This window comes from Callithrix jacchus, chromosome 8 (genome assembly GCF_049354715.1).
Source record: "Callithrix jacchus isolate 240 chromosome 8, calJac240_pri, whole genome shotgun sequence".
NCBI classification, from domain to species: domain Eukaryota; kingdom Metazoa; phylum Chordata; class Mammalia; order Primates; family Cebidae; genus Callithrix; species Callithrix jacchus.
Window position 1 is genome coordinate 105,674,546 of NC_133509.1, and position 27,511 is coordinate 105,702,056.

At 42.2% G+C, this 27,511-nt stretch overlaps 1 protein-coding gene across 2 annotated transcripts in view; it reads right to left on the reverse strand.

Annotated features, from left to right (window-relative positions):
- MAP3K9 (mitogen-activated protein kinase kinase kinase 9) overlaps positions 1 to 27,511 on the reverse strand; it is an 84,172-nt gene that overhangs the window by 20,227 nt on the left and 36,434 nt on the right. For both annotated transcript variants that reach the window (XM_078335274.1, XM_002754062.8), the window contains exons 3-5: positions 16,317 to 16,497; positions 5,637 to 5,785; positions 4,539 to 4,714 (exon numbers count right to left, since the gene is read on the reverse strand). In XM_078335274.1, coding sequence (XP_078191400.1) covers positions 4,539 to 4,714; positions 5,637 to 5,785; positions 16,317 to 16,497 — 506 coding nt within the window. The remainder of the gene's footprint in view (positions 1 to 4,538; positions 4,715 to 5,636; positions 5,786 to 16,316; positions 16,498 to 27,511) is intronic.

Here is a 27,511-nt window from a genome sequence, read left to right on the forward strand (position 1 = left end):
GATTAAATACAGAGAGAGAGGTTTGAATAGAAAATATAATCATATATTTATTTACAGACTTGGTTCTATTTTATTTATTTATTTATTTAGAGACAGTGCCTCATTCCATCACCCAGGCTGGAGTGCAGTGGTGCGATCTCAGCCCACTACAACCTCCACATCCCTGGTTCAAATGGTTTTCATGCCTCAGCCACCCAAGTAGCTGGGATTACAGGCGTGTGCCACCAAACCTAGCTAATTTTTTGTATTTTTAGTAGAGGTTAGGTTTTACTATGTTGACCAGGCTGGTCTCAAACTCCTGGCCAGCTGCCTCAGCCTCTCAAAGTGCTCAGATTACAGGCATGAGCCACTGTGCCCAGCCTAGATTTTTCTATTATATAAAAGATGTTTTTTAAACCAGAGCCAACTTAAAATGTATCTACTATACATAAATCATCCTCTATACATAAAACACCTAACAATCAAATAAAAATGTATTTCCAGGGTGGCTGCTCAAAAGGTATGTGAGACATGTCATCTAAATCTTTATGTTCACTTGGGGAATGAATCCACTGAGGTATGTGGTTTCAACTTGCACCGTATCTTAAAGGGCAATGATTTGCTCTGGAAGAATCATGAAAGCGTAGCAAGGGAAAAAGAGAACATTTCCTGAGGTCTTTTTCAGGCACCTGCTCTAGAACCAAATTCGGCTGCTGCTCTATCACACTCCCCTAAAACGAACCATTAATGAGCACAGGAGATGTCACCCCAGAGCAGGCCGGGCCCCTGCAAAACCTGAAGAACAGCCAGTCACACTGCCAGGGGGAGAGATGAAGCCAGAAAGCTAGAGGGTGGAAATGGGACAAAGTCCCATTTGGAATTGCCTCTTGTGACCCAAGAACAGTCCCTTTGTCCTGCTCTGAGAATGGAAGTAGGAGCCACATCAGATGGCAGAACCTCTTCCCTACCTCCCCTTTATCCTTCTACATGAGTTCCTAAGTGGGCCCAGCACTAAATTCCTGGAAAGAACGGAGGGGGTATAGAACCAGGAAACAGGAAAGAAAACAAAGCATGTCTAGAAAAGTTTTAAATCTAAAATTTAACTGTTCATACTGGTTACCCTGGGCCTAGGATTAAAGTAGGGTGCGGGGTAGAACTTGAGAGAGCCATGTCTAAAAAAGCAGGATATTTCTTCAATAAAGGAGTCACAGCAACACTTCCGTGGTTGAAACCTAATTTCTCAATGAAATACTCACTAGAAGGAACCATTTCTGGATTAAAACAAAATAGTGTAGAAAGGGAACCTAGAGCTAGAAATCAAGCATGTGAACCCATATTGGAGAAGTGGAGCAGCAGGTGAACACTGGAAGAGAGGAAAGAGATCAAGAAGTGAATAAAATATTCTGATGCTATAAACTCCCCATTCAGCTTGTCTTCCATCCCCAGGAGAATGTCAAAACAGCCATAAAAGTGATAGACAGGAAGAAGGCCAGGTGTGGTGTCTCATGCCTGTAATCTCAGTATTTTGGGAGACTGAGGTGGGCGGATCACCTGAGGTTGGAAATTTGAGACCAGTCTGGCCAACAAGTGAAACCCCATCTCTACTAAAAATACAAAAGCTGGGCGTGGTGGCAGGTGCCTATAAGTCCTGCTCCTTGGGAGGCTGAGACAGGAGAATCACTTGAACCCAGGAGGCGGAGGCTGCAGTAAGCCAAGATCACGCCACTGCACTCCAGCCTGGGTAACAGAGCAAGACTCTGTCTCAAAAAAAAAAAAAAAAAAAAAAAAAAAAGCGATAGAAAATAAATGAGAAAAGAATTAGCACATTGAAAAGTGTCTAGCATGTGGTAGGTGTCCAGTGGCTGAATAACTATCAAGTCGATAAATGAATGAATAGAACTAGTAATAGGACATAGAGTGCAATTTTATGAATGCAATCCTTCTTTATGGGAACACAGATTTATTGTAAGTTCCTGAAAGTTGAACTTGAACTTCTGAACTATTTCTTCCTTGATGAAATAAACTTCACACTAATTGTGCGCCCTCCAAATCTGTTGTTTCCCTGTCCCATGACTTTGTTTTCATTACCAAGAGAATAAAAATTCATGGAAGATGTAGAAAAAATGTTCCTCTTTGGTTTATTTTGCTGTTATATATAAAAGTTTAAAAGTCAAAGCTAATTTCAAGCTTCCCAAGTCATTATCTCCTGCATGCTCTTATCTAAGGGATGTTTAGCTCTAAGCCTCTCTCTTTAATGGAATGCAAATCCTAGATGATACCAATGCATTCTCACAATAATACTCAGAAGCAGTAGACTGATCCAACCTGAGGAATTAGCTGAATCACAGGGTAAATCAGGATATTTGTGGAGTATATGCCTCTGACACCTTCACCCAGAGGACACTCAAACATGGTGTGTCTTCTACCTGTGCAACACCTATTTGTGTTGCGCAGTTTGCAAATCACATCTTCCACATACAGAATGAGTTAAGAAAAAATCTCTCCAGAGAGAAAGCTCATTATACATCTTACTCTCACTTACCAAACAGCAAGCCTTATAATAGAGAGACATCCTAGTATGGTGGCTAAGAGCAAGGACTCTGTAACAAACTGCCTGTTTACTTCCTAGCTTCACCATCATTACAGTGTGGCCTTGGGCAAGTTAATATGGGCATCACATGTAATATGGAGTTAATAGCACTGACATCATTGAAACAGACAACTATTATCTTATTAAATAAGGTAGTTCATATAAATTATAAGAAAGCATGGCACACAGCACATGCTATACAAATGTTAGCTTTTATAAGAATGAGTTTGACTCCTGGTAACTATTTACTGACAAAATCCAACCTTCATTTTTCTTACTGGCTGGTACCCTTATAATTTTATCAATTAAAAGAAAGATAACCAAGAGTCAGTGACTCAGCAATCAAAACAAACAAAACAAAAAATGGCCAGCAACTCTGGAGGTTCTTCTAGCTGGAATAGTATTTAGAGAGAGGAACAGTCTTTCGTAATCACTCTGCTCAACAGTCAGTGCAGGTCCACTCACCAGGGCCCCTAAAGAGTCATTTTAAGTTTGCTCCATTCTTCTGGTGAATGCTTATTGACTTGGCAAACAGTAATGTGTTCAGAATTGCCATATTCCATAAAAAGAGTTTAATCTCTTCAAATCAGCTCCAGAAATTATGTGCAAGTCATTTGTGTAAGGGAACAAAAATGATATTTGATATGGTTTGGCTGTATCCTCACCTAAATCTCATCTTGAATTGTAGTTCCCATAATCTCCATGTGTCCTGGGAGGGACCAGGTAGAGATAATTGAATCACGGGGGTGCTTTCCCCCATCCTGTTCTTGTGATAGTGAATTAGTTCTCACGAGATCTGATGGTTTTATAAGGGGCTTCTCCCTTCACTGGGCACTTATTTTTTCTTCTTCCTGCCATCAAGTGAAGAAGGACCTGTTTGCTACCATGACTGTAAGTTTCTGAGGCCTCTCCAGCCCTGTGGAACTGTGAGTCGATTAAACCGCTTCCTTTATAAATTAACCAGTCTTGGGTATGTCTTTATTAGCAGCGTGAGAATGGACTGATATAATATTACAAAGAATATAGCTTTTGGGAATCAGAAGACCCACATTCAAGATTCTGCTTCTCCACTTACTAACTCTGTTACTTCAGGCAAGTTGCCAACCCTCAGCTCTGAGATGGAAACAATAATAACACCTGCCCTACACACTGATGGCAGGAGCCATAGGACTTCTGGATAAAACCAATAAAAAAGGTCTCATCAAACCTTTCAGGTGGAAAAAGTGGGAAACCATAAAGCCATAGACAATTTTAGCTAACATTATTATCATATGGCTATTAACATCCCAAATTCCCATAGTGCAGAGTGAGAAAAGAAAAAAGAAATTAACCAAATCTATAAAGACTTCCCTCTTGCCCCTAGCTACATCCCTTAGATTTAGTCCTGCCCCTATATAAGCAATATAGCTGCATGTGACTGGCTTCACCTGTGTGTATACTGACTGCTAGGGACACACTGAGGCAACAGAAAGGGGCCATTTAGGGAATGGCCACCAAAACAAAAAGGCAGATCTCTGGTAGGGTAGGAGTCTCTGAACTCCCTGGTTGGTTTGGGCTTGAAATACTTTTCATAAAAACATGAAAAATGCTACACAATTTCAGACCCATGGTATTTTTAGCCCATATTCTATTTCTGATTCTGATGTCAAAAAGACACTGGAAGGTTGTTCTGATAACTATTCTCAAGGTTGAAGTGTCCCTGTATCAAGTTAACCTTCCTCTGGAAGTCCATTATAGAATCATGAAATATTTTCAGAACCTCTCATATTTCCAGCTGGCAGGGTGAGACATCCCACTGGTAATTGTTCTTCTCTGGTTTGGACAATTAAGTAGACACCAGGCAGGAAGGTGGGCATGCTAGAATCAGGATGGTCAGTCAGACCCAGTCCAGAGGCTCCAGTGGATGAGGTCTACTAATTCAATGCATATCCTTTTTCTTTCTGTTTTTTTTTTTTTTTTTTTTTTTTACCTTTTCTTTGGCCCTGAGTTGGTCAAACATCTCCTGAATCTCATGTTTCCAGTCATCCTGCAGGCAGTGGAAGGAGTCCTTGGGCATTTCAAAGAAACCAGACTCCTCTATGGTGGTTAGCTGGTCCAGGATATTCGTGAAAGATGGTCGTGAGTGGGGATCAGGGTTCCAGCAGTCTGAATAGAACATGCGGATACACAGAGAGCATGAGTGGATAGAGGCAAACATATATGATTGAGGCTATTACATGGCCTCACTTTCCAGAAAACTACCTCTTACTTCTTCCAGAAACAGAGATCAGAACTTAGATAACCTCAAATAAGGCTCAGGAAGTAAACCAAGCCGCCCACCATTACAACCATAAAGAGTGAAAATGGAAATAAGATGCAGCAGTTCGGTACTCATTCCATTCTGGCTGTTAATTAAGAATAAGAAAAGTGAGCCCAGAGACTTTTCTTGTACAAAGCACTACCATAACACAATTTACCATGCTACGACCTGATTCAAGAACAAACAATGGAGAACTATGCCCTGGGCCTGTTTCCCATAAATAAACAAGTTAGCCCTTCCCCACCAACAATGGGTGATGAGGAGGAGAGGATGAAAAGCATTCTAGTGGGAGTCGGGGAAAGTGAAATCTACCTAATCGCAGCTCAGCCACTCCCTAATGGGGCGGCTATCCATCCACTCAACTTCACTGAGCTTTAGTTTCCTTACTTACAAAACCATAGGGTTTGACTAGATGACTTTTAGAGTTCCTTCTCCTCAGATGTTCCTCACTTCTCTTAAAGCACTCAGAGGTCCCGACATAAAAGTTGCTATATTTTCTGATTTTGCATTAGATAATAATATGGTGAAGTAGTGCATAGCAGGCTTTTGTTACTAATTTAACTTCTACAGTCCCTGGAGATGTGACCTGCTTGCAGCAGGATGTGGACATCATCTTGAAGAAGATAGTCGCCCATAGGATTCCTCCTTAGGTGACTAAAACTTCATCTCCTCTTTCAATAACCAATCTCATAGAATTGGCCAAACTCTACCCAGTGCTTATAAGAAAGCAAAGTGTCTCCAGTTTGGTTCAGACCAGGAGTTACTTACCTTCCATGAGTTTGGCAAAAGGTTCTGGGCATGTAGAAGGAATAGGAAGGGCGAGTTTGTTCATGGCCACTCCATAGGCAACTGCTAAGCCATCAATGCCTCGAAAGGGCACCTCACCAGTCAGCAACTCCCAAAGCAGCACCCCATAGCTAAGGAGAGGAAGAAGACAGAAGCCATATAATAAACCTCAGGTACAACTTAACTCCAATAGCTCATGAGGCTTTTCTGAGCAGCCCACATTCTCCCCAACATATAGCAAGACTAATGAAATAGAAATACTAATGTGATCATAAAGGGAAGCCATAAAGCCTACCAGCTAAAAGCAAAATCTCTGGAGTGAAGCACACTAGGTTTTCGAGTTTTCTCCCATACTTCCTTATCTATATGACCTTGGGCAAGGTACACCTCTCTAAGCCTCTAATTACTCATCTGTAAAGCACAAATAACATTATCGGTCTGGCTAGGCTATTGTTTAATTAAATGAGCTACTATAATGTTTTAATAAGTGCCCAATGGCCATAGCTCTTTTGTTATCCTTACTGTTTTTTTGTTTTTTTTGAAATGAAGTTTTGCTCTGTTGCTCAGACTGGAGTGCAGTGGAGCAATCTTGGCTCACTGCAACCTCTGTCTCCCGGGTTCAAGAGATTCTGCTGCCTCCACCTCCCAAGTAGCTGGGATTACAGGAGTGCACCACCATGTCTGGCAAATTTTTGTATTGTTAGTAGAGATGGGTTTTCACCACAATGGCCAGGCTGGTCTCTCAAACTCCTGACCTCAAGTGATCCTCCTGCCTCAGCCTCTCAAAGTGCTGGGTTTACAGGCGTGAGCCACCACACCCGGCCTGTTGTCACTATTATTAATGAAATAAACTGGGAGAAAAGGCAGCCTCCCAAGTATAAATTTTTTGTTTTAAGAAAACTTCAGCTTTTGTCACAGATACATTTTTTTTCCCAAAGTGCTAGGATTAACAGATATATATATATATTGTTTTAGCTTTATAAAAAGCAGAGAGCTAACCACTGAAAGCAGATTTTGTTCTATAAAAAATTTCTTTAAATGCCCACTAAGTTGAATAGATTTCTGCCCCCAGATCAGTGTGAGTGGGTCCTTAACCAAGATCTTTGTCTAATTCAAAGGGAAAAGTTTCACAAGGGTAGACCACATCACTAGGACAGAGCAGCACATCAGCTGTGAGAACTTCAGTGTGCCCTCCCGATCTTTCAAGTCCACACAAAGAATTTCTTTTCTCGTGTCCCTTGAGTCAGTGAATGTGGAGTACAAAGCTTAATGAAAGAATTCGTCTGTGAATTCACAATCAGAACCAGACACAATCACACAGCACTCAGTCCTTCCAGGAATAAGTCAAGACAAGAAACCATAAGGCTATGAATAGTTAGAAGAATGGCTCTCCTTATGTTTTCAACACCAAACTCAATAGTTTTGCAACCAGCAACAAAGGTCACATTAATTTAAAAAATAATAATAGGCTGGGCATGGTGACTCATATCTGTGATCCCAGCACTCTGGGAGGCCGAGGCAGGCGGATCACTTGAGGTCACGAGTTCAAGACCAGCCTGGCCAACATGGCGGAACTCCATCTCTACTAAAAATACAAAAATTGGCCAGATGTGGTAGTGCACGTCTGTAATCCCAGCTACTTGGGAAGCTGAGGCAGGATGATTGCTTGAATCCAGGAGTCAAAGGTTGCAGTGAGCCAAGATTGCGCCACTGGACTCCAGCCTGGGCAACGGAGTAAGACTCTGTCTCAAAATAACTAATAATAATAATAATAAACCCAGTAGCTATTTATTATGAAACCTTATATGTGAAGAGTGCTAAGGTACTTTACAAACATCACTGTGTATCTCTACAACAATTCCTATAGGTATTATCAACATTTTGCACATAAGGAAAGCAAGTTTTTGATGTGTTTAGTAGCATATTACTAAGGGCATACACAGAGTACATCATGGTGGACCCAGAGCAATTCCCAATTTCTTCTCCCTAGAATGCCTTCTACCATTTCTCTGCTTGGTAAACACTAATCATCTTTCAAAATCTTACTCAAATGTCCCACCATTTATTCATTCATCAGGTGATGGCTTTACCCCAGTGAGGCTTTCAAATATTATCATTTTCTTTATGCATCTTGCCAGGAAAAAACAAAAAGCCTGGTAGTCAGTTGGTCTTGACTTGTCTAGACAAGGAGATGGATTTTAGTTTGGAGGCTGATGGGAATAGTGTTGGACACTTTGATGCCTTCCCAACATCCCCAGATGTTACTCAGCTGTTTGGGCTGCCATGTATCGTAGTTGTTTGTCTGCCAGGGAGAGTTGTTTTTAATCTTGGCATTCTCAGGGCCTAGCCCAAGCTCTGGTACACAGGAAGCACTCGTAGATATGTGAGTGGGTGGGTGCGTGGCTACGGGAGTGAGCGCTTGGTCAGATGGTCCTGCAGGCTAGAGTAAAACCTCAATACCATCAAAACTGCACTATTTCACTTCCTGACAAACCTTTCATGTGACTTATCCAGGAGTGGCCATGCTGGGGAGCCTCTACCAAGTGACCTCCAGGAACTCTCAGCCCTGCTGACCAGATTCCTAGGTCACAGCCACTGTTATCCTCCATTGCTTGCTCTTGGAATTAATTCCCACCTCCATCCTGGAGAATAAAAACCAAAGGTCCCACAGAGCCCTTTTCTCCTAGCCAGGCAAAGACGGTTGGTATCTGGACCCTAACTACCTGGAAAGATCATAGAGTGTTTCAAAGACCCAAATATGTCCCATTTGTATCCCTGCAACCTTTCTGTGACAGTTTTCACACTGAGCTCTAAGCGTCCTGTGAAGGTGTCTCAGACCACCTGGAAGCGGTGGGGGGTGGGGCAGAGAGGGGACTGGGACTGGCCCCGTTAGCTCCAGCCACAGCAGCTCTACTCTTCCTAGCTGTTTCTTTGTTCGTCTGGATTCTATCCCATTTCAGGGGTTCTACAGCTAAAAGGAATGTGAGAACATAGGCAGAATGCTACCAGAGAAAGATCTAAACAGACTTCAGTTAAATGCCTGGATTCTCTTAACAGATATGTGCCCTTAGGGAAGCAAGTTCACCTCTCCAAACCTCAGTTTCCCCATCCCAACAACAAAGACAGCAATACTGACCTTGCAGAACTGTTACAAGGAATCACTAACACCAACAACTACCCCTTGTCCCGAAATTACCATCTATGGTTATCTATGGCTAGCAGCCTTGTGGCTTCTCGGACAGGGCCTGAAATGAGAATGTGTCTGAGGAGGCTTATGTCGAGCTACAGTTTCGGTGACAGCTGAGGGACACTGGCGTTCAGAGAAGAAGGCTTTCTGAGGCTGACTAAACTGGTTTTCCTCTGCCAATGTCCCTCTTTATTTCTACAATGGAAGGTGGGTGATACAAAGGAAGACTTGGTATTCTGTTGGCAGGAAAAAAGACTGCAAAAATTAAAGAGAAATACAAGTTTACATGGATCTAAGCTCCAGGGAGAGGTGGGCAGTAGGGATTTATCTGAGGTTTAGCCAACTTAGTTCCCCTCCCAAGATTAAAAGGTCAATAAGTCCTTTGATGACCATCTGCAAGCAGCCTGGAAGAACCCACTCAGCTAAGTCACTGCCTCTGAGTCCCCGCTCAGCTAAGTCACTGCCTCTGAGTCCCTGCTCAGCTAAGTCACTGCCTCTGAGTCCCTGCTCAGCTAAGTCACTGCCTCTGAGTCCCTGCTCAGCTAAGTCACTGCCTCTGAGTTCTACCCCGCAACAGAGACCCACCGGCTCCCACAGTGCAGCCAGTAATTTCCTATAAATCCTCACTGCCTAGCCCAACCCTCAGAGGCTTTACTCTTGAGTTAATAATTAACCACCTCCCAAGGCTTGGTAATCCGTTTCCTAGGGTCAGAGGTGGAGGAGGGGTGTTTGTTTTTTTTCAAAGTGAGGAAAAGTAGACAGCCACCTTTCTTGACAAAAGGCACAGCAACTTCACGCTTGTACTGGGCCAGAGCTCTATTTCATAGTAACCTGTACCATCTCTAGACTCAGCTCAGCTCAAGGTCCATGCTCTGAAAGGAGGGGACCAGTCTCCCTTGAATGAGGTGGGCTGAGGAATGTCTGGCACTTGGTAATTATCTGTGACCCCACATTCCAGGAACCACACTGTTTAATAGTCTTTGGCAAAGATAATTGAACTAATATATGTGAAAGCACTTTGTAAACTGAAAGTAGCATATAATTCTTCTTTTTGTTATCAACTGAACCCTCATTCAAAATGATGATATATTTATTAACATATATGTAATATATATATATTGATAGACTTACTGACTAACAACATATTTATTAATGTGGTAATATGTTCATGCTATATTACATTCGAAAAGCAACTTACAAAACAGAAAGATCCCACTAGGGATAAGCAGACGAGCATATGAATAGGAGTATATATTCCTATTCACACCAAAATATCAATATGCATTATCTCTATAAGTGGGTTCACGGTGATTTTCTTTTCCTGTCTCTTCTTCCTTGTTTATCCATATTTTCAAATTTTTTTCTATAGAAAACATTTTACTATTATAATTTTAAAATGATTAAGAAAATGCCTCCACCTCATCCCACATCCAACAGGCAAGAAGGCCTTGTGGGACAATGCCCTCTGACTGAAACCACTGCTGTACCCACACAGCATGAAGAAAGGTAAAGATTTCAGCAATAGCCTTCCTGAGGCAGTCCCCAATCCAAGCAGATTGGGAAACTTACACAGTTGAGGATCCAGCCCTTTATCATCTCACCTTCCATCACAGCATTTGCAGGAGAACTTTAGAAGCACACTCAAAAAACTGGAAGACAAACCAGTTGGTCCTGGGCACCTGGAATAGCAGAGGCGCAGAGGCCCCCAGCCTTGGATGAGTTCCAGGAGGGGCGAGGTGTGGGGCACTCAGACTCAGCCAGTACCTGGCACAGGGCAAGCATTCCACAAACACTTCTTGAATGAGTCAGTGAGTTACAAGTCAGTTTGAGAAACAGCTTTGTACCAAGTTCCTAGGCATGCCCTGCCCCTCCCTGGGACACCCTGCTGGGCCCTAGGCATGGTGGGCTGATCATTCAGAAAGAGGCTGCCTTAAGTGCAGGAACGAGAGCATACAGATGGTGGCATAACTACAAACACAGATTTTCACTACACACATATCTATTTCTAATCATAGCTTTATGTCTGCCACATGGGTGAACTTAGGCACATGACTGAAACTGTCTGAGCCCAGTTACCTCATCTATAAAATGGAAACAATGATCCCTACTTTTAGAGATTCTTGTGAAGAATATAAAATATTTATAACATTACCACAGAACCCAGCCCTTAAGCATCTGTAGGTGATAACTACAGTTGCAAGTGTACAAGCATTGCTTTATGTACAGCAGTGGGCACACATCTTCCTCTGCTAAAGGTGAGAAACCATTTAGAGCTACTTAGATGGATAGGTTTGAGGAAGGAGGAATGAAAGGCCTATTTAGTGGATTATAAATTGTGAAGGAAATCCTGCAGCATCGAAGCTAAGACAGCTAGGGAAAAGGGTGAATTGTGTTTTCAAACCACGATCATCAGCCAAACTGGGTCAGGAGGCCTAAGTCCTGGGAACAAATTTAGACTAGAGAAATTAGAGACCTACTGGCAGACCATGTGGCAATATTCAAGACACATCATCCAAAGTGCTTTTGATTTGAGGTTTACCACCAAGCAGTTTCCTCTAGAGAGTAGAATAATTTTATCAGATGCCTCTCACCAGAGGCTCTTCAAGTCTACTTTTAGGATCATGGTTATAGGGCAAGACCTAGAGGTTAGTCTTACAATAAGGATACTTAGGGTAAAAGCTGAAAGGTCCTGCCCTTATTCTTTCGGTGGAGGAAAAAGTTCTGTAATGGCCTTGTCCGTCCCTATCTACCATTTCTGTCATCCTGAGAAGACTCCATGTGAGGCATTTGTGCTTTCCCTTCCCACTGGGAACATGCTTGGATATGTGATACGACTCTGTCCAAATCATCGCCAGCAGAAACTCTGGAGTGTGTGACAATAAAACCTGGGCAATTTGAGGGTTAGGCTGGGAGAAGAAACCTAGTAGGAATATTGGAGGTAGATAACAATCACGTTTCTGAGAAGTCATGGTTTTCCATTAAGAAACGCAAGAGAAAGTTGAGTGTGACAAGTGGCTGCTTGTCCCCTCAAAGCCACTCTTCCTGCTTTTCCAGAGTAAGAGCTTTAGTGGGGCACACTTTAGTGGGGCACACAGTTGTCCAGCTAGAACATACATTTGTCTGCCTCCCTTGGAGCCAGGTGTGCCCACATAACCAAGTGCAGGCAAATGGGGTGTGCAGAGATGTGTACAACTTCTGGATGGTCTCCAAATTAAAGATAAACTGTGCTTGATATGAATAAGCTCTGCTTCCTCTTTTATGAAAACTGTAATACACATGTAACAGTCACCCCATTTACCATTCGGTCAAGGTCAGTGCACTGGGGGAACTAAAAGAACCTAGGTTCCTAAAAGATCTCATGGGGCACAGTTGCCCTGCCAGCCTGGACTATCTAGACTAGTTCTTGAAAGAGAATATGCTTCTATCTCATTTAAGCCTCCATATCTGCAGTCATCTTTGAAATAGCAGCTTAGCTTAATTAATGTATTAATCTCATTAGCATATGGTCAAGCAATGAAAGTGTTAAACTGAAACATGAAATTGCTGATTTTATATATCAAAAACAGCTGAGTATCAGTATACAACTCAACTTAATGAGATCAGGTCAGATAGTACAAGGAAAGTTAAACTCATTTCTTCTCATTAGCTACTTCACCCTGTAATTAATGCATGGTAAAATAAGATTCAATATACAGATGCTACAAAACATCACTGAAAAAAGTTAAAGGAGTTCTAAATAAATGGAAAGATATCCCATTATCATGGACTGGACGACTTACTAAGATGTCTATAGGGCCACGCACAGTGACTCACACCTCAAATCCCAGCACTTTGGGAGATCAAGGCAGATGAATAGCTGGATCCCAGGAGTTCGAGACTAGCCTGGGCAACATGGCGAAACCCTGTCTCTCCAAAAAATAGAAAAAGTGGAGCATGCCTGCAGCTCCAGCTACTTAGGAGGCTGAGCCAGGAGGATCAACTGAGCCCAGGAGGTCAAGCCTGTGGTGAGCCATAATAACACCACTGCACTCCAGCTCAAGCAAGAGTGAGACTCTGTCTGGGGGAAAAAAAAAAAAAAAAAGATGTCAATGGTCCACAAAGCTACAGATTTAATGCAATTCCCATCAAAATCCCAGCCATCTATTTTATAGAAATTAACAAAATTATCCCAAGATTTATTAAATGCAAAGGACTCAGAATAGCCAAAACAATCTTCAAAAGAACAAAGTTGGAATCACATCTCCTAATTTCAAAACTTACCACAAAGTCATACCAATTAAGAAAGGGTGGTATTGGCATAAGGACAGACATAGATTAATGGAGCAGAACTGAGAATCTAGAAATAAACCTTCATATTTCTGGTAAACTGACATTTGGTAAAAGTGATCAGACAAATAATTTGACGGGAAAAAATAGTCTTTTCAATAAATGAGGCCAGGATAACTGAATAGCCACATGAAAAATAATGAAGTTAGACCCCTACTTCACACCACATACAAAAATTAAGTCAAAATGGATCAGAGACATAAATATAAGAGCTAAGATTATAAAACTCTTAGACAAAAATATAGATGTGTAAGTTTTCATGACTTTGGATTAGGCAATGTTTTTTAGATATGACGCAGATGACAAAGTAAAGTAGACATTATCAAAATTAAAAACACCGTTTCAAAGACTAGCCCTAAGGAAGTAGAAAAACAATCAACAGAATGGAAAAAAATATTTGCAAATCATTTTTCTGACAAGAGAATAGAAAGATCTCTTTCAGCTCAACAATAAAAAGACAAATACATCCGAGTCACAGCACCCAAAAAAAAAATTTTTTTTTTAAAGACAAATATTCTAATTTTTAAATTGGCAAAGGATTAGAACAGACATTTCTTCAGGTTCAAATATATAATTAGCCAATAAGTACATGAAAAGATACTCAACATCATTAGTCATTTAGTGAAATGCAAATAGAAATCACAATAAAATACTATTTCCCATCCACAAGGATGGACATAGTAACTTTTCTTAAAAACACAGATCATAACAAGTATTGGAAAGATGTAGTGAAACTGGAACATTCATACACTGGTAATGGGAATATAATAAAATGATATAGTTATGATGAAAAAGTTTGGTGGTTCCTCAGAAAGTTAAACACAGAGCTGCTGCATGATTCAGCAATTTCACTCCTAGACATAGATCCAAGAAAACTGAAAAAATATGCTTACACAAAAGCTTGTGTTGTACACAAGTGTCCATTGTAGCATTATTCATAACAGCCAAAAAGTAGAACCCCCAAATGCCCATCAACTGATGAATGGATAAATATGGTCTATCCATACAATGGAATATTATTAAGCCTTTTTTTCTTTATTAAAGCAATTAATTCAAGATATTAAGCCTTAAAAAAGAAATTAAATTCTGATATAAGTTACAACATGGATGTACCTCGAAAACATTATGCTAAATGAAAAAGGCCTAGTCACAAAAGACCAAACATGGTATGATTCCATTTCTGTGAAAAGTCCAGACAGAACAGGCAAATTCATACAGGCAGAAAGTAAATTAGTGTTTGCTAGGGAGAAGAAGGAGGAAGGATTAGGAAATGACTGATAATAGATATGGGGCTTCTTTTTTGGGTGATAAAAAATGTTTTGGAAATTGGCCAGGCATGGTGGCTCACGTCTATAATCCCAGCACTTTGGGAGGCTAAGGTAGGCAGATAGCTTGAGGTCAGGAGTTCAAGACCAGCCTGGCCAACAGAGCAAAATCCCACCTCTACTAAAAATATAAAAATTAGCCAGGCATGGTAGCGTGCACCTATAATCCCAGCTACTTGGGAGGCTGAGGCAGGAGAATCGCTTGAACCTGGGAGGCAGAGGTGGCAGTGAGTTGAGATTATGCCACTGCACTCCAACTCAAAAAAAAAAAAGTTCTGAAAATGGAAAGTGGTTGTAATAGGCTGAATGGTGACCCTAAAAGCTATGTCTATGTTCTAATACCCAGAATCCTTATTTGAATCATTATCTCCACTAGAGTCTCTGGAGGGTGTGGCCCTGCCCATATCACTTTCAGGCTTCTGGCTTCCAAACTACAAAAGCACGTACTTTGTTGCTTGAAGCCACTAGGTTCAGTAATTTGCTATAGCAGTCCTAGGAAACTAATAACAATGGTGACCCATACACACCTTTTAAATATACTAAAAACCATTGACTTACATGCTTATTTACTTCTTGAGACAGGGTCTCACTGTCACCAAGGCTGAAGTGCAATGGTGCAATCACAGTTCACTGCAGCCTCGACCTCCCAGGCTCAGGTAATCCTCCCATCTCAGCCTCTTGAGTAGCTGGGACTACAGGTGCATGCCACCATACCTGGCTGATTTTTAAATTTTTTTTAGAGATGGGGGTCTCGCTACGTTGCCCAGGTTGGTCCGAACTCCTGGGCACAAGAGATCTTCCCGCCATAACCTCCCAAAGTCCTGGGATTACAGGTATGAGCCACTGTATATGGCCAACTTATACACTCTAAAGTGTACAAAGGATGAGCTTTATGGTATGTAAATAATAACTCAAGGTGAATCATAGCTCAATAAATATTTTAAAATTATTTAAAATACACACACACACGAGCACACGCGTGCACACACACACACACCGAAACTCACTTTAAAACACATCAGGACGATAACTTCATGGACTGATATACAATGATAAGCTCCAATCCTTTCTTTTGTATACCAAGGTGATGCTACTGTCCCACAGCCATGATGACATATACTGGGTAGCTGCTCATCCTTCCTCAGCTGGGAAAATTTTTAGATCTATTTCCTTGCAACCTTTTGGGCTCATATTTACTAGGAGGATGGCTGGTCATTTCTAGTCTGTGGCTCTGCAGTTCTGGGTACATACTTGGGAACTGCTTCTTCCCATTTCTGGGTCAATGTCAACAGATAGAGCCTTGATTGAAAGATTAACTAGATACCTGGAAAAGATCATTTTAGGCCATCAAGAAAAAGAGATTGCACAAAGAATAGTCATTGGCTCAGGAGCTTAGAGTAAGGACATTAGGTCAATCCCCTTCCCAAATTCAGCAGTAACAGCTACGAAAGTCTAGCACTGTTGCTGAGCAAGCCAGGCTGATCCTCACGAAGATCTCCAGAAGGGACTGAGTATCCTTCCCATCTTACAGGGCAGAGATAGGAGTACGTGTTGCCCCTAGAATCTACTGGACTTTCCTAGAGAGCAGTCACCAGCACAAAGCGGCCTGCATATAACACTTGAGGGATTTTTTTTTGGCAGATGAAAGCATTAGAAACTGTCCCCTGGCAACATGGGAATTAGCATAGATGACTCTGGGGGGACGTCACTTAGACCTATTTTAGGTGCCGGGGTTTCTATGTAACCTCAATTCTCCAAGTCTTGAAATGTGTGTGCCACCAAGATGGACCTGGGAAATGCTGTCCCTGCCCCTGTGGACCTTACCTCCACACGTCACTGCCTTTGGAAAACATGGAGGCCCGGATGACTTCGGGTGCCATCCAAGCATACGTCCCTGCTGCACTCATCTTGGTGGTTCGGTGCCATTCCCGAGCCAGGCCAAAATCAGTGATCTTCAGAATCTTGTTGCTCAGGTCTCCATTCTCCACCTTCTGGAGGATCAATACTGGGCAAGGAAAGGAATATAGAAGAAACCAGAGTCTGCATTAAACACAGGGAAACCACAGAACAGAACTCTCTGCCATCCTCCTGGCCTCTCCTGCGGGCTCTAGCATTTAACTGCCATGGACTGATGGTCAGAGTCATCATTGCTTAAACACCTAGAGTGCATCCATTTTTGTACCACCCATTTTATAGCCAGTATCTCTATTCCTCACAACAACCTACAAGGCAGGTACTATTGCCATCTCTGTTTTACTGATGAAGAAACTAAGATACATACAGCGCTGTAAAAAAAAATTCCCAGCTGGGCATGGCAGCTCACACCTGTAATCTCAGCATTCTGGGAGGCCGAGGCGGGTGGATCACCTGAGATTAGGAGTTCAACACCTGCCTGGCCAACATGGTTAAAACCCCATCTCTACTAAAAATACAAAAAGTTTAGCTGGGAATGGTGGTACATGACAGTGACTCTGAACAATTGTGTCCTGAAATACTGGTATCTACCAAGCACCTGTTACTACTAATCATTAAAGCAGCAAAGCTTGTGAAAGCCTTATGTTTTGTAGACCTTTTTAAAAGCTGCAATCCAAATAACATAAAATTAACCATTTCAAAGTGAAGAACTTAGTGGTATTGAGTACATTCACAATGTTGTACAACCACCACCTGTCTAGTTCCAAAACATTATCATCACCCCAAAAGGAAACCCTGTACCAATTAAGCAATTATTCCCCATTTCCCCTCCTCCCAACCCCTAGCAACCACCAATCTTCTTTGTTTTTATGGATTTACCTATTCTGAATACTTCATATAAATGCAATCACACAATGTGTGACACATCTGCTTATTTCACTGAACATGTTTACAAGGGTCATTCACACTATAGCTTATACCAGCACTTCATTCCTCTTTATGGGTGAACAATATTCCATTGTATGTACATGCTATAGTTTGTTTATCCTTTTGTCCATGATAGACACATGGGTTGTTTCTACTTTCTGGCTACTGTGACTAGTGTGTATGAACATGTGTATACCTATATATGTATACTTGTTGTCATTTGAGGGGTATGTACCTAGGAGGAGATTAGCTGGATCACGTGGAAATTCGTGCTTATCTTTTTAAGGAACCACAGAGTTGTTCTCACAGCAGCTGAACCATTTTACATTTCCACAAATAGACTACAGGGGTTCCAATTTCTCCACATCCTCACCAACACTTGTTATGTTCCATATTACTGATATTCTTACTGCCATCCTAGTGCATGTGATATGGTAACTCAATGTGGTTTGGGTTTGCATTTCCCTAAAGACCAATGATGCTGAACATCTTCTCATGAGCTTGTTGTCCATTTGTATATCTTCTTTGGAGAAATGTCTATTCAGTCCTTTACCCATTTTTAAAGTGGATGGTTTGTCTTTTTATTTTTTTAATTTTTATTAATTAATTAATTTATTTTTTGAGACAGAGTCTCACTCTGTTGCCCAGGCTGGAGTGCAATGGTGCAATCTCAACTCACTGCAACCTCCACCTCCTGGGTTCAAGCGATTCTCCTGCCTCAGCCTCCCAAGTAGCCGGGATTACAGGCATGTGCCACCACACCTGGCTAATTTTTGTATTTTTAGTAGAGATGGGGTTTCACCATCTTGGTCAGGCTGGTCTCAAACTCTTGACCTTGTGATCCACCCACCTCGGCCTCCCAAAGTGCTGGGATTACAGGCATGAGCCACCTCGCCTAGCTTGTCTTTTTATTATTGAATTATATGAGCTCTTCATATATTCTGACACTAGACCCTTTTCAGATACATGACTTGCAACTATTTCTCCCATTCTGTTGGCTGTCTTTTCACTTACTTGATACTTTTGATGCACCCAAGTTTTTAATTTAGATGAAGTCCACTTTATATTTTTTATTTACTGCTCATACTTTTGGTGTAATATCTAAGAATCCTTTAATAAATTCAAGATCATTAAGATTTAATTCTATTTTATCTTCCAAAACTTTTATGGTTTCAGCTTTTATATTTAGGTCATGGATCCATCTTTAATTTCTGCGTATAATACGAGACAGGGGCCCAACTCCATTATTTTGCATGTGGCTATGCAGTTGTCCCAGCACCATTTGTTTAAAAAGGAAAGCTTTAAAACACAGAGTGGGGAGCAATGATCACCCAACATGCTTTCCTGAGAGGAAGAGAAAGCTTTTAGTCAAAGCAGTTTATGTATTTGTACCACTGCAGGGAGCCCGCTATAAACCTCTACCACTGACAAACAGCTGAGACAATAACAAATTGTCATGCTTTCACATCTTGAAAAGTTTAAGAATGCTTTATCAAATTCTGGTGAAGTCCATGAGAGTGGATTGTGCAAACCTCACCTCTCCTATCGGGCAATGGCAAAAATAGTCATGCACCGCATAATGACATTTTAGTCAATGACAGGCCACATACATGACGGCAGTACCATAAGACATAATAGGGCTAAAAACTCCCTATCACCTAGTGATGATGGCAGCTGTCATGATGTCATAGCACCATGTATTTTCATGCATCTGTGGTGATGCTGTAAACAAACTGTGTGGCCAGTTGTGTAACAGCAGAGCACATACAATTATGTACCATATGTAATATTTGATAATGCTAATAAACAACTATATTAGTGGTTTATGTATTTCCTTTTTTTTTTTTTTTGGGACAAGGTCTCACTCTGTCACTCAGGCTGACATGCAATGGTACAGTCAGAGTTCACTGCAGCCTCAATCTCCTGGGCTCAGGTGATTCTCCCACCTCAGCCTCCTGAGTAGCTGAGACTACAGGTGCGTGCCACCATGCCTGGCTAATTATTTTAGTTTTTGTAGAGAAGGGGTCTCAGTTCATTGTCCAGGCCTGTCTCAAGCTCCTGGGCTCAAGCGACCCTCCCATCTCAGCCTCCCAAATGGCTGGGATTACTAGCAGGAGCCACTGTGCCTGGCCAGCATACTATACTTTTTATCATTATTTTAGAGTGCACTCCTTCTACTTAATGTAAAAGAAAAAGTTAACTGTAAAACAGCATCAGGCAGGTTCTTCCGGAAGTATTTCAGAAGAAGGCATTGTTATTATAGGAGATAACAGCTCCAGGTGTGTTTTGCCCCTTCCAGTGGAACAAGATGTGGAGGTGGAAGACTATGATATTGATGATCTTGACCCTGTGTAGAACAAGGCTAAAGTGTTTGCGTCTTAGTTTTTAACAAAAAAGTTTAAAATGTAAAAATAACAACAAAAATGTATGTTAAAAAAAAATAGGCCGAGGGCAGCGGCTCACGCTTGTAATCCTGGCAATTTGGGAGGCCAAAGTGGGAGGATTGCTTGAGCCCAAGAGCTAGAGACCAGCTTGAGAAACATAACGAAACCCTGTCTCTACAAAGATATTTAAAAATTAGCCAGGTGTGGTGGCGTATGCCTGTAGTCCAGTTACTCAGGAGGCTGAGGTGGAAGGATCACTTGAGCCTGGGAAGTCAAAGCTGCAGTGAGCCGTGGTCATACCACTGTACTTTAATCTGGGTGGCAGAGTGAGACCTCTCTCTCTCAAAAAAAAAGTAATATATGAAAAAAGTTCATAAAGATAAAATAAAATGTTTTTGTACAGCTCTACAGTGTGTTTATGTTAAGCTCTATTATTACAAAAGAGTTAAGAAGTAAAGAATTTTAATTTATAAAGCAAAAAAGTTACAGTAAACTAAGATTAATTTATTACTGAAGAAAGAAAATTTTGGCTGGGCACAGTAGCTCAGGCCTGTAATCCACTTTGGGAGGCCAAGGCAGGAGGATCACTTGAGGTCAGCAGTTCAAGACCAGCCTGGCCAACATAGCAAAAACCCATCTCTACAAAAACTACAAAAATTAGCTGGGTGTGGTAGCATGTGCCAGTAGTCTAGCTATTCAGGAGGCTGAGGCAGAAGAATCATTTGAACCTGGGAGGCAGAGGTTGCAGTGAGGCACGATTATGCCTTACACTGGGTGACAGAGTAAGACTCCATCTAAAAAAATGAGTCTTCATTATAAATTTAGTGTAGCCTGAGTGTACAATGTTTATAAAGTCTATGGTGGTGTACCACATGAAGACCTATGTCCTAAGTCTTCACATTCACTCACCACTCAACTCAACCAGAGCAAAGTCCAGTCCTGTAAGCTCCATTCATAGTGAGTGTTCTATAAAAGTAAATCATTTTTTATTCTTATATTTTTACTGTACCTTTTCTATGTATAGATACATTTAGGTACACAAATTCTTACCACTGCATTACAATTGTCTACAATATTCAGTACGGTAACACTGGAAACAACAGACTACACAGGGTGTCCAATCTTTTGGCTTCCCTGGGCCATACTGGAAGAAATGTCTTGGGCCACACATAAAATACACTAACAACAGCTGAGGAGCTTAAAAAAAAGCAAAAAAGCTGTTCTGGGCCACATGCAGGACAAGCTTGCGCTGCACCATATAGCCCAGGTGTGCAGTATAAGACCACTCTGATGTTCGCACAATAATGAAACTGCCTAATGATGGATTTCTCAGAATGTATCCCTGCTGTTAAGTGATGTGTAACTGAGAAGAACAAGTGCAGGCCTAAGTCAACGGGGGCCTGGCGAGGCAGGGGAACCGAGAGGAAAAGATACATTGGAACTAAAGGCCTTGTGATTAACCAGACGTAGGGGCTTGATGGAGAAGGAAGACATCTCTAGCCTTTCAGGTTTGGGTGACAAGCAGAAGACCAGTGGTGCCCCTGATTGGAAAGTGGAGAGAAAAAGCCCATTTAAGGAAGCCAAGTTCAGTTTTGGACATAATGCAACCAGGATGGTAGCAACAAGAGTCAGTATGGAACAGGAAAAGAGAGTGGACAATTTAAATCCTAGGCCTGACACTCTCAATGTAACCCTGGACAAATCTCTTAAACTCTGAACCTCAATTCCTGCTTCTACAAAATGGGGATAAAGATTAAAGGCGATACAGAAATGAAGCAACTAGTAGAGTACCTGGCACTCAGAACACTATAGATATTATTATAATTAGGTATCCTGTACATAAATGGAAACCACAGGGTTCAGTGCTCAAGGGACTGACACAAAGGCCTGGCAGTCCCTGACACACAATAACCATGCAATATGTTTTTGCTGTATAAATAAATAGAATGCTTGATTAATAATGACACTACTCATTATGGATCACTTACTATGTAGTGGCACAATGCTGTTTATGTCCATTGCCTTTGTTAATCCTAAAATCAAACCTAAATAGCAGTGTAATTATTTTTCCCCATTTTATGCACTTCAAATCAGACACAGAAAGGTTAAGTCAGTTGCCCAGTCAGCGAGGGATGGGAATGGGAATCAGATCCAGATCTGTCTGACTTCAGAGTGACATTCTTCACCTCTGAGCCATGCCGTACAGAGGCCAAAAAGAACTCCTATGTGTCTTTAAGCCCTGCCTCCATTTCTGCCTAACCCCTAAAGCTGTCATTGATCAACTAGTCTACCCTGCACTTCTTTTTCCTAAATTCTTCCTTCAGCGTCCAAATACCACACTATCTAACAATATATGCACTTTCAATCATTCCTGACTGCTGCATATATATGGGTCTCATCATTTCCACAAGCATATGATAGAGTATGACTCCTAGAAAGTGAAACCTCATTCTTTTTCTTCTGGACCTTATGCCATGTCCCCTCCAGGAACCAAACATAGGACTGGGCTCTCTGAAATAACTCATCCTGGCTGGGTGGTAGCTCATGCCTACAATCCCAGCACTTTGGGAGGTGGAGGTGGGTGGATCACCTGAGGTCAGGAGTTCGAGATCAGCCTGGCCAACATAGTGAAACCCCATCTCTACTTAAAGTAAAAAAAAATTAGCCAGGTGTGGTGGCACACACCTGTAGTCCTAGCTAGCTACTTGGGAGGCTGGGGCAGAAGAATCACTTGAACCTATGAGGTGGAGGCTGCAGTGAGCCAAGATCACTACAAGTGATTCTTCTGCCCTAGCCTCTCGAGTAGCTAGCTAGGACTACAGGCATCTTCTAAAACTATCCACTTCCCCATCTTATTGTTGCCAGGTATTGGGGCAGGGGGTGGAGGGGAATCGAGAGGAGACTAGAGAAAGAGTAATACCTCAGCCAGGGATTCACCAGTGACTAACACACCCAGTTGGTGCCAGGTGGGGTAGGGGACACACAGAGAAAGATAACCTGGAGACTCTTAGCTTATCTCAGTGGACTTTCCCCTTCTATAAGGAAAGATAACATGACAAAAGTGAGTATCAGGTCAAGTAGGGTCTCACTCTATTGCCGGGCATGGAGTACAGTGGCACAATCATAGCTCACTGTAACCTCAAACTACTGGGCTCAAGCGTTCTTTCACCTCAGCATTCCAAGTAGCCAGGACTATAGGTGCGCACCACCATGCCCAGATAATTTTTTTTTTTTTTTGTAGAGACGGCTTGGTTGTGAGCTCCTGGCCTAAAGCGATCCTCCTGCCTCGGCTTCCCAAACACTGGAATTATAGAAGTGAGCCACTGCACCTGGTACAAAGACATCATTCTTGATTATTTCCCAATTAGGACACCACCTATATATACCACTTAATATAATTATTTAAAAAAAACTTTATGGGCATTAAAAAAATAGAATAAGACCTAGTATTTGATAGCACAATTGGGTAGCTATAGTCAAAATGATTTAATTGTACATTTAAAAATAACTAAAAGTATAATCAAACTGCTTGTAACACAAAGGACAAATGCTTGAGCAGATGGATACCCCATTTTCCATGATGTGATTATCCCATGCCTGTACCAAAATACAGGTTACTCATAAATATATATACCTACAATGTGCCCACAAAATTAGAAATTTAAAAAAAATTTTAATTACTTAAAGAAGAAATTTTATATCACTATTGTAAATTGGAAAGCCAAAAATTCTCCTAACACTGAGTAACCTGTACAAACAAATAAAATGAAACAAAAACAAATGGTGTATTAGCAGACCCGCATATGGTCAAAGTGCTGAGCCTAAGGCCTGCCTTCTCTGCCTGAGAAGGAAGACTGGAAATGTTAGACAGGAATTATAGACCAAGAGCCCCAAAATGAATGTTGACCCTCCATGTATACAAAGAAGTTGAATGACTTTCTTTGGGATTCAATGTTGCTTAATGCAGGCCACTTAAAATGGTCTCAAGGTCATCCTATTAGGAGGTCAGCTGGAGAAATGGGAGTGTCTTGCCACAAAGGGCTTTGTGAGTCTGACCTAATATTGTTTAGCTGAGGCCAGACTCAAAACTTGGCACCACTGAGGAGACTTTCCCATTAGGCCCTAATGGGAAACTTAGTGTTGGTTGATGATCTATGTCATTTTCAGATTTCTTATTTATTATTCATCTCCATTAGTACAAGGGGCTCCAATTTGCTAAATGCTCACCTTGGTGCCAACGCTCATGTCCTCAGGCCTGCATTTGGCTTAGATAATTTGGTGCCATCTCTCCTAGATTAGGTAACTCAGCTAATTTGGTTTTGAGGGTTACGTTTTTTTTTATTTGTTAAAGTTTATTGTTAAATGTATTATACACATAGGAGAGTACATTAAAATATATACATGTAATATGTACAAATGTATATATGGCTGGGAGTGGTGGTGCACACCTGTAGTCCCACCTACTTGGAAGGCTGAGCAGGAGAATGGCTTGAGCCCAGGAATTCGAGGCTGTAGTACACTATGTGCGTGCCTGTGAATAGCCACTGCACTCTGATCTGGGTAACACAGTGAAATCCCATTTCTAAAATTTAAAAATGTACCTATGGTTTAAAGAACATAACATGAAAACCCACATAACCCCAGCCAGTCCCTCTGCAAGTTCCACGTGTCTCTCTCCACCCTCCCCCTCCCTCTCTCCCCAAGCATCTGACAACTTTGACTTCTGTTATTCATTTCTTTACTTCTCTTTATGATTTTATCATTTATGTACACATCTCTAAACAAGACAATGTTTAGTTTTGAAAAAGTGAGTGGCAAACAAAAAACGAAGCTGTGTGTCCTACCCTCCTAGGGCTGCCATAACAAATTAACACAACTGGGTGGCTTAGAACAAAAGAAATTATTCTCTTACAGTTCTGGAGGTTAGAAGTCCAAAATCAAGGTGTCGGCAGGGCCATCTCCCTTCGAAGGTTCTAGGGAAGGATCCTTCTTTGACCCTTCTAGCTTCTGGCAGCTGCCAGTAGTTTTTAGCATCCCTTGGCTTGCAGCAGTGTTAAGTCCAATCTCAGCCTCCATCTTCACATGGCCCTCTTCCCTATGTGTGTCTGTCTGCATCTTCACCTAGCACTCTCCTCTGTTTGTCTGTGTCTCCTTATGAGGACACCGGTCACTGGATTAGGGCCCATCCTAATCCAGTATGACCTCATCTTAACTTGACTACATCTGCAAAGACCATATTTCCAAATTTCACAGGTTAGGACTTCAGTATATTGTTTGTGTGGAGGGTTGCAGGGGACACTATTCCACCCACAACACCACAGAGGGGTAAAAATACTGCCTTTGCTAAATGAAGCCTTCCTGAAGGGAATAAGCTAAACAGTCTCTGGTCCCATGGTACTTACAAGAGCCTTTCCTAAGAAAATTGATAGGCAAGATCATGAACAAGTCTTAGAAACACAGGGCAGGTCACCACAATGGGGGCATCTGGTGGTACAGGTCAGGGTGATTGGGACCCCTCTGTATTTGTATTTTCTTATTTTCTCTTTCTTTCTTGATTGGGACTCTTCTGCATTCTGTTTCTTTGCCTGCCTGCCTTCCTTCCTTCCTTCCTTCCCTCCCTTCCTCCCTCCCTCCCTCCCTCCCTCCTTCCTTCCTTCCTTCCCCTCCCCCTCTCTCTTTTTCTTTCATCTCAGTCTGTCACCCAGGCTGAAGTACAATGGCATGATCCTGGTACTTCACAACCTCAACTTTCCAGGTTCAAGTAATCCTTCTGTAATCCCTGCTGTGGCTGGGATTACAGGTGCGCGCCAGGAAGCCAAGCTAAATTTTTTTGTATTTTTAGTAGAGACAGGATTTTACCATGTTGGCCAGGCTGGTCTCTAACTCCTGACCTCAAGTGATCCTCCCACCTTGGCCTCCCAAAGTGTTGGGATTACAGGTGTGAGCCATCGTGCCTGGCTCATATTTTGTTTCTAAATTCAGTTGGGCCTACCTTTAGTATTGAAGGTTGGGCAAGGAAAACACTTCTGTTAACATAAAACGAGTCTAACCATTCAGCAGAGCAAGGAGGGGCAACAGGAGCTTCATTAGCACATGAGCAAGACAGTCAGGAGCAGATACAATCTGCCCCAGGCTTCCCCAGGTAGTCAGTCCTCCAGTTAAATCAATGGCACAATGATTGCAGGTAAGCTGGTGATGACAGCCTGAGTCACACTGCTCAGATCTAAACTGCCCATTCTCTATGTCTGGTACACAGTCCTCAGGGGTTCTCTTCATCTCCCTCCTGTGTTAATCCTGGTGTCCTGTAGCCCACTCCCCTCTTTACTGAGTCCTTCACCTGCTATGGTGGTGTGTATTCTCCAGCAGTTCCTTAGAAAGAATGTGTAGAAGGTATGTTTTGCTTTACTTTTTTTTCTGTACTTGGTGTCTCCAGTCCAGTAACTCTTGTTTTACCCCTTGCAGAAGAAAAGGGAGTTAAATGGCTGCATAAAGTGGAGGAGATTCTGAGGTGTAAAAGGATAGCTTTTTTTGCTTTCCCTACTGTCCACTTAGAATTATGTTTCTCAAATGTTCTAAGTTAATTACCACTTCTCCATCCATTTTCCAGCCTCCAAAACTTCGTAGTTATCGTCTCTTCTCCCATCTACCTTGTGCACTTGCTGTGGTTTTCACTGGGTTTCAGGAGGGAGTAAAGGCAGCTGTAGCATTTGACATGTTCAATCTGCTACCCTAGCATAAAACCTTGCCTTCAGTTTTGTCTCCTCGAGGTAGGGAGAAGGAAACTAGTATAGTCTCCATTCAAAGGAAACTTTCAAAGGCTTCCAGCTTTCCACCACTTAGTTCTTCCATCTCTCCTGATATGCAAAATCCATTCTGGGAGGGTGTGATAGAGGAAGGCATACATGTACTCTTGCTTATTCCTGCCAAAGCCCAGGACTTAAACTCCAGATCTATGTCACGGCATCCTGTCTCACCTTAGTAAGAACAATCTCAGAGCTACACCCAGCCAGAAAGAAAAAGGCAACAGATGGAGACTCAAGGTGTCTGGGTTCTGGCTCCACCACTGTGTAACCTTCACCAGGTTCCCATTTCCCTATATACCTCTGACGTTCTTAGAGTCCATAGCTCCCTGAAAGCTGTATCAGTCCTTCCCTGGGGCCAGCCAAGCTTCATCACCCATCTGAGCTGAAGAACAGCTAAACCTAGGAGCAAAGGAATTAGGTGAGGTGATTCTACCCCCAAAAAAGCCCTATTCATTAGACACAGCCAGCCACTAGGGCGCCTGAGTAGCACTTAAGACGTTTGCTTCCTACAACACATTGCCTCCAGTGGAGGAAGGAAGAGGATCTCAGACCCAACACAGAGCAGGCTCCCTGTTGTGCTGATGCAGCAAGAGCTACATGGGAGAGCCTGACTCACGGACCACTGCCAGGCAGCCAGAGCACGGTCACTGTGCATCCCCCAGCTTCTCCTAGCCACTGGTGCTCTGCCTGCTCTGTCTCTCCAGGCAAGGCCAAGAGAGGCCAGACTTGCTTACCAAGGCAAATGATTCATCACCTAGACTCCCCGACTCGACCTGAGCAGAGCTGTGGTGCTGCCTGGAGATGGAAGGGAGATGCCAGCAGCGACGGTGGCCCCAGCAGCTTCTGCATCATCAGCAGAGCTGCACCGGGTTCCACTGGCACAACCAGCAAAACTGCACTTCCTGACAAGCACTCAGGCAGGGCGGCCAAAAGTCCCTGCCACAGTAACTATGGAAAGGTGGAGAGAGCTGGGTCCTTGTGGAATTTAGGA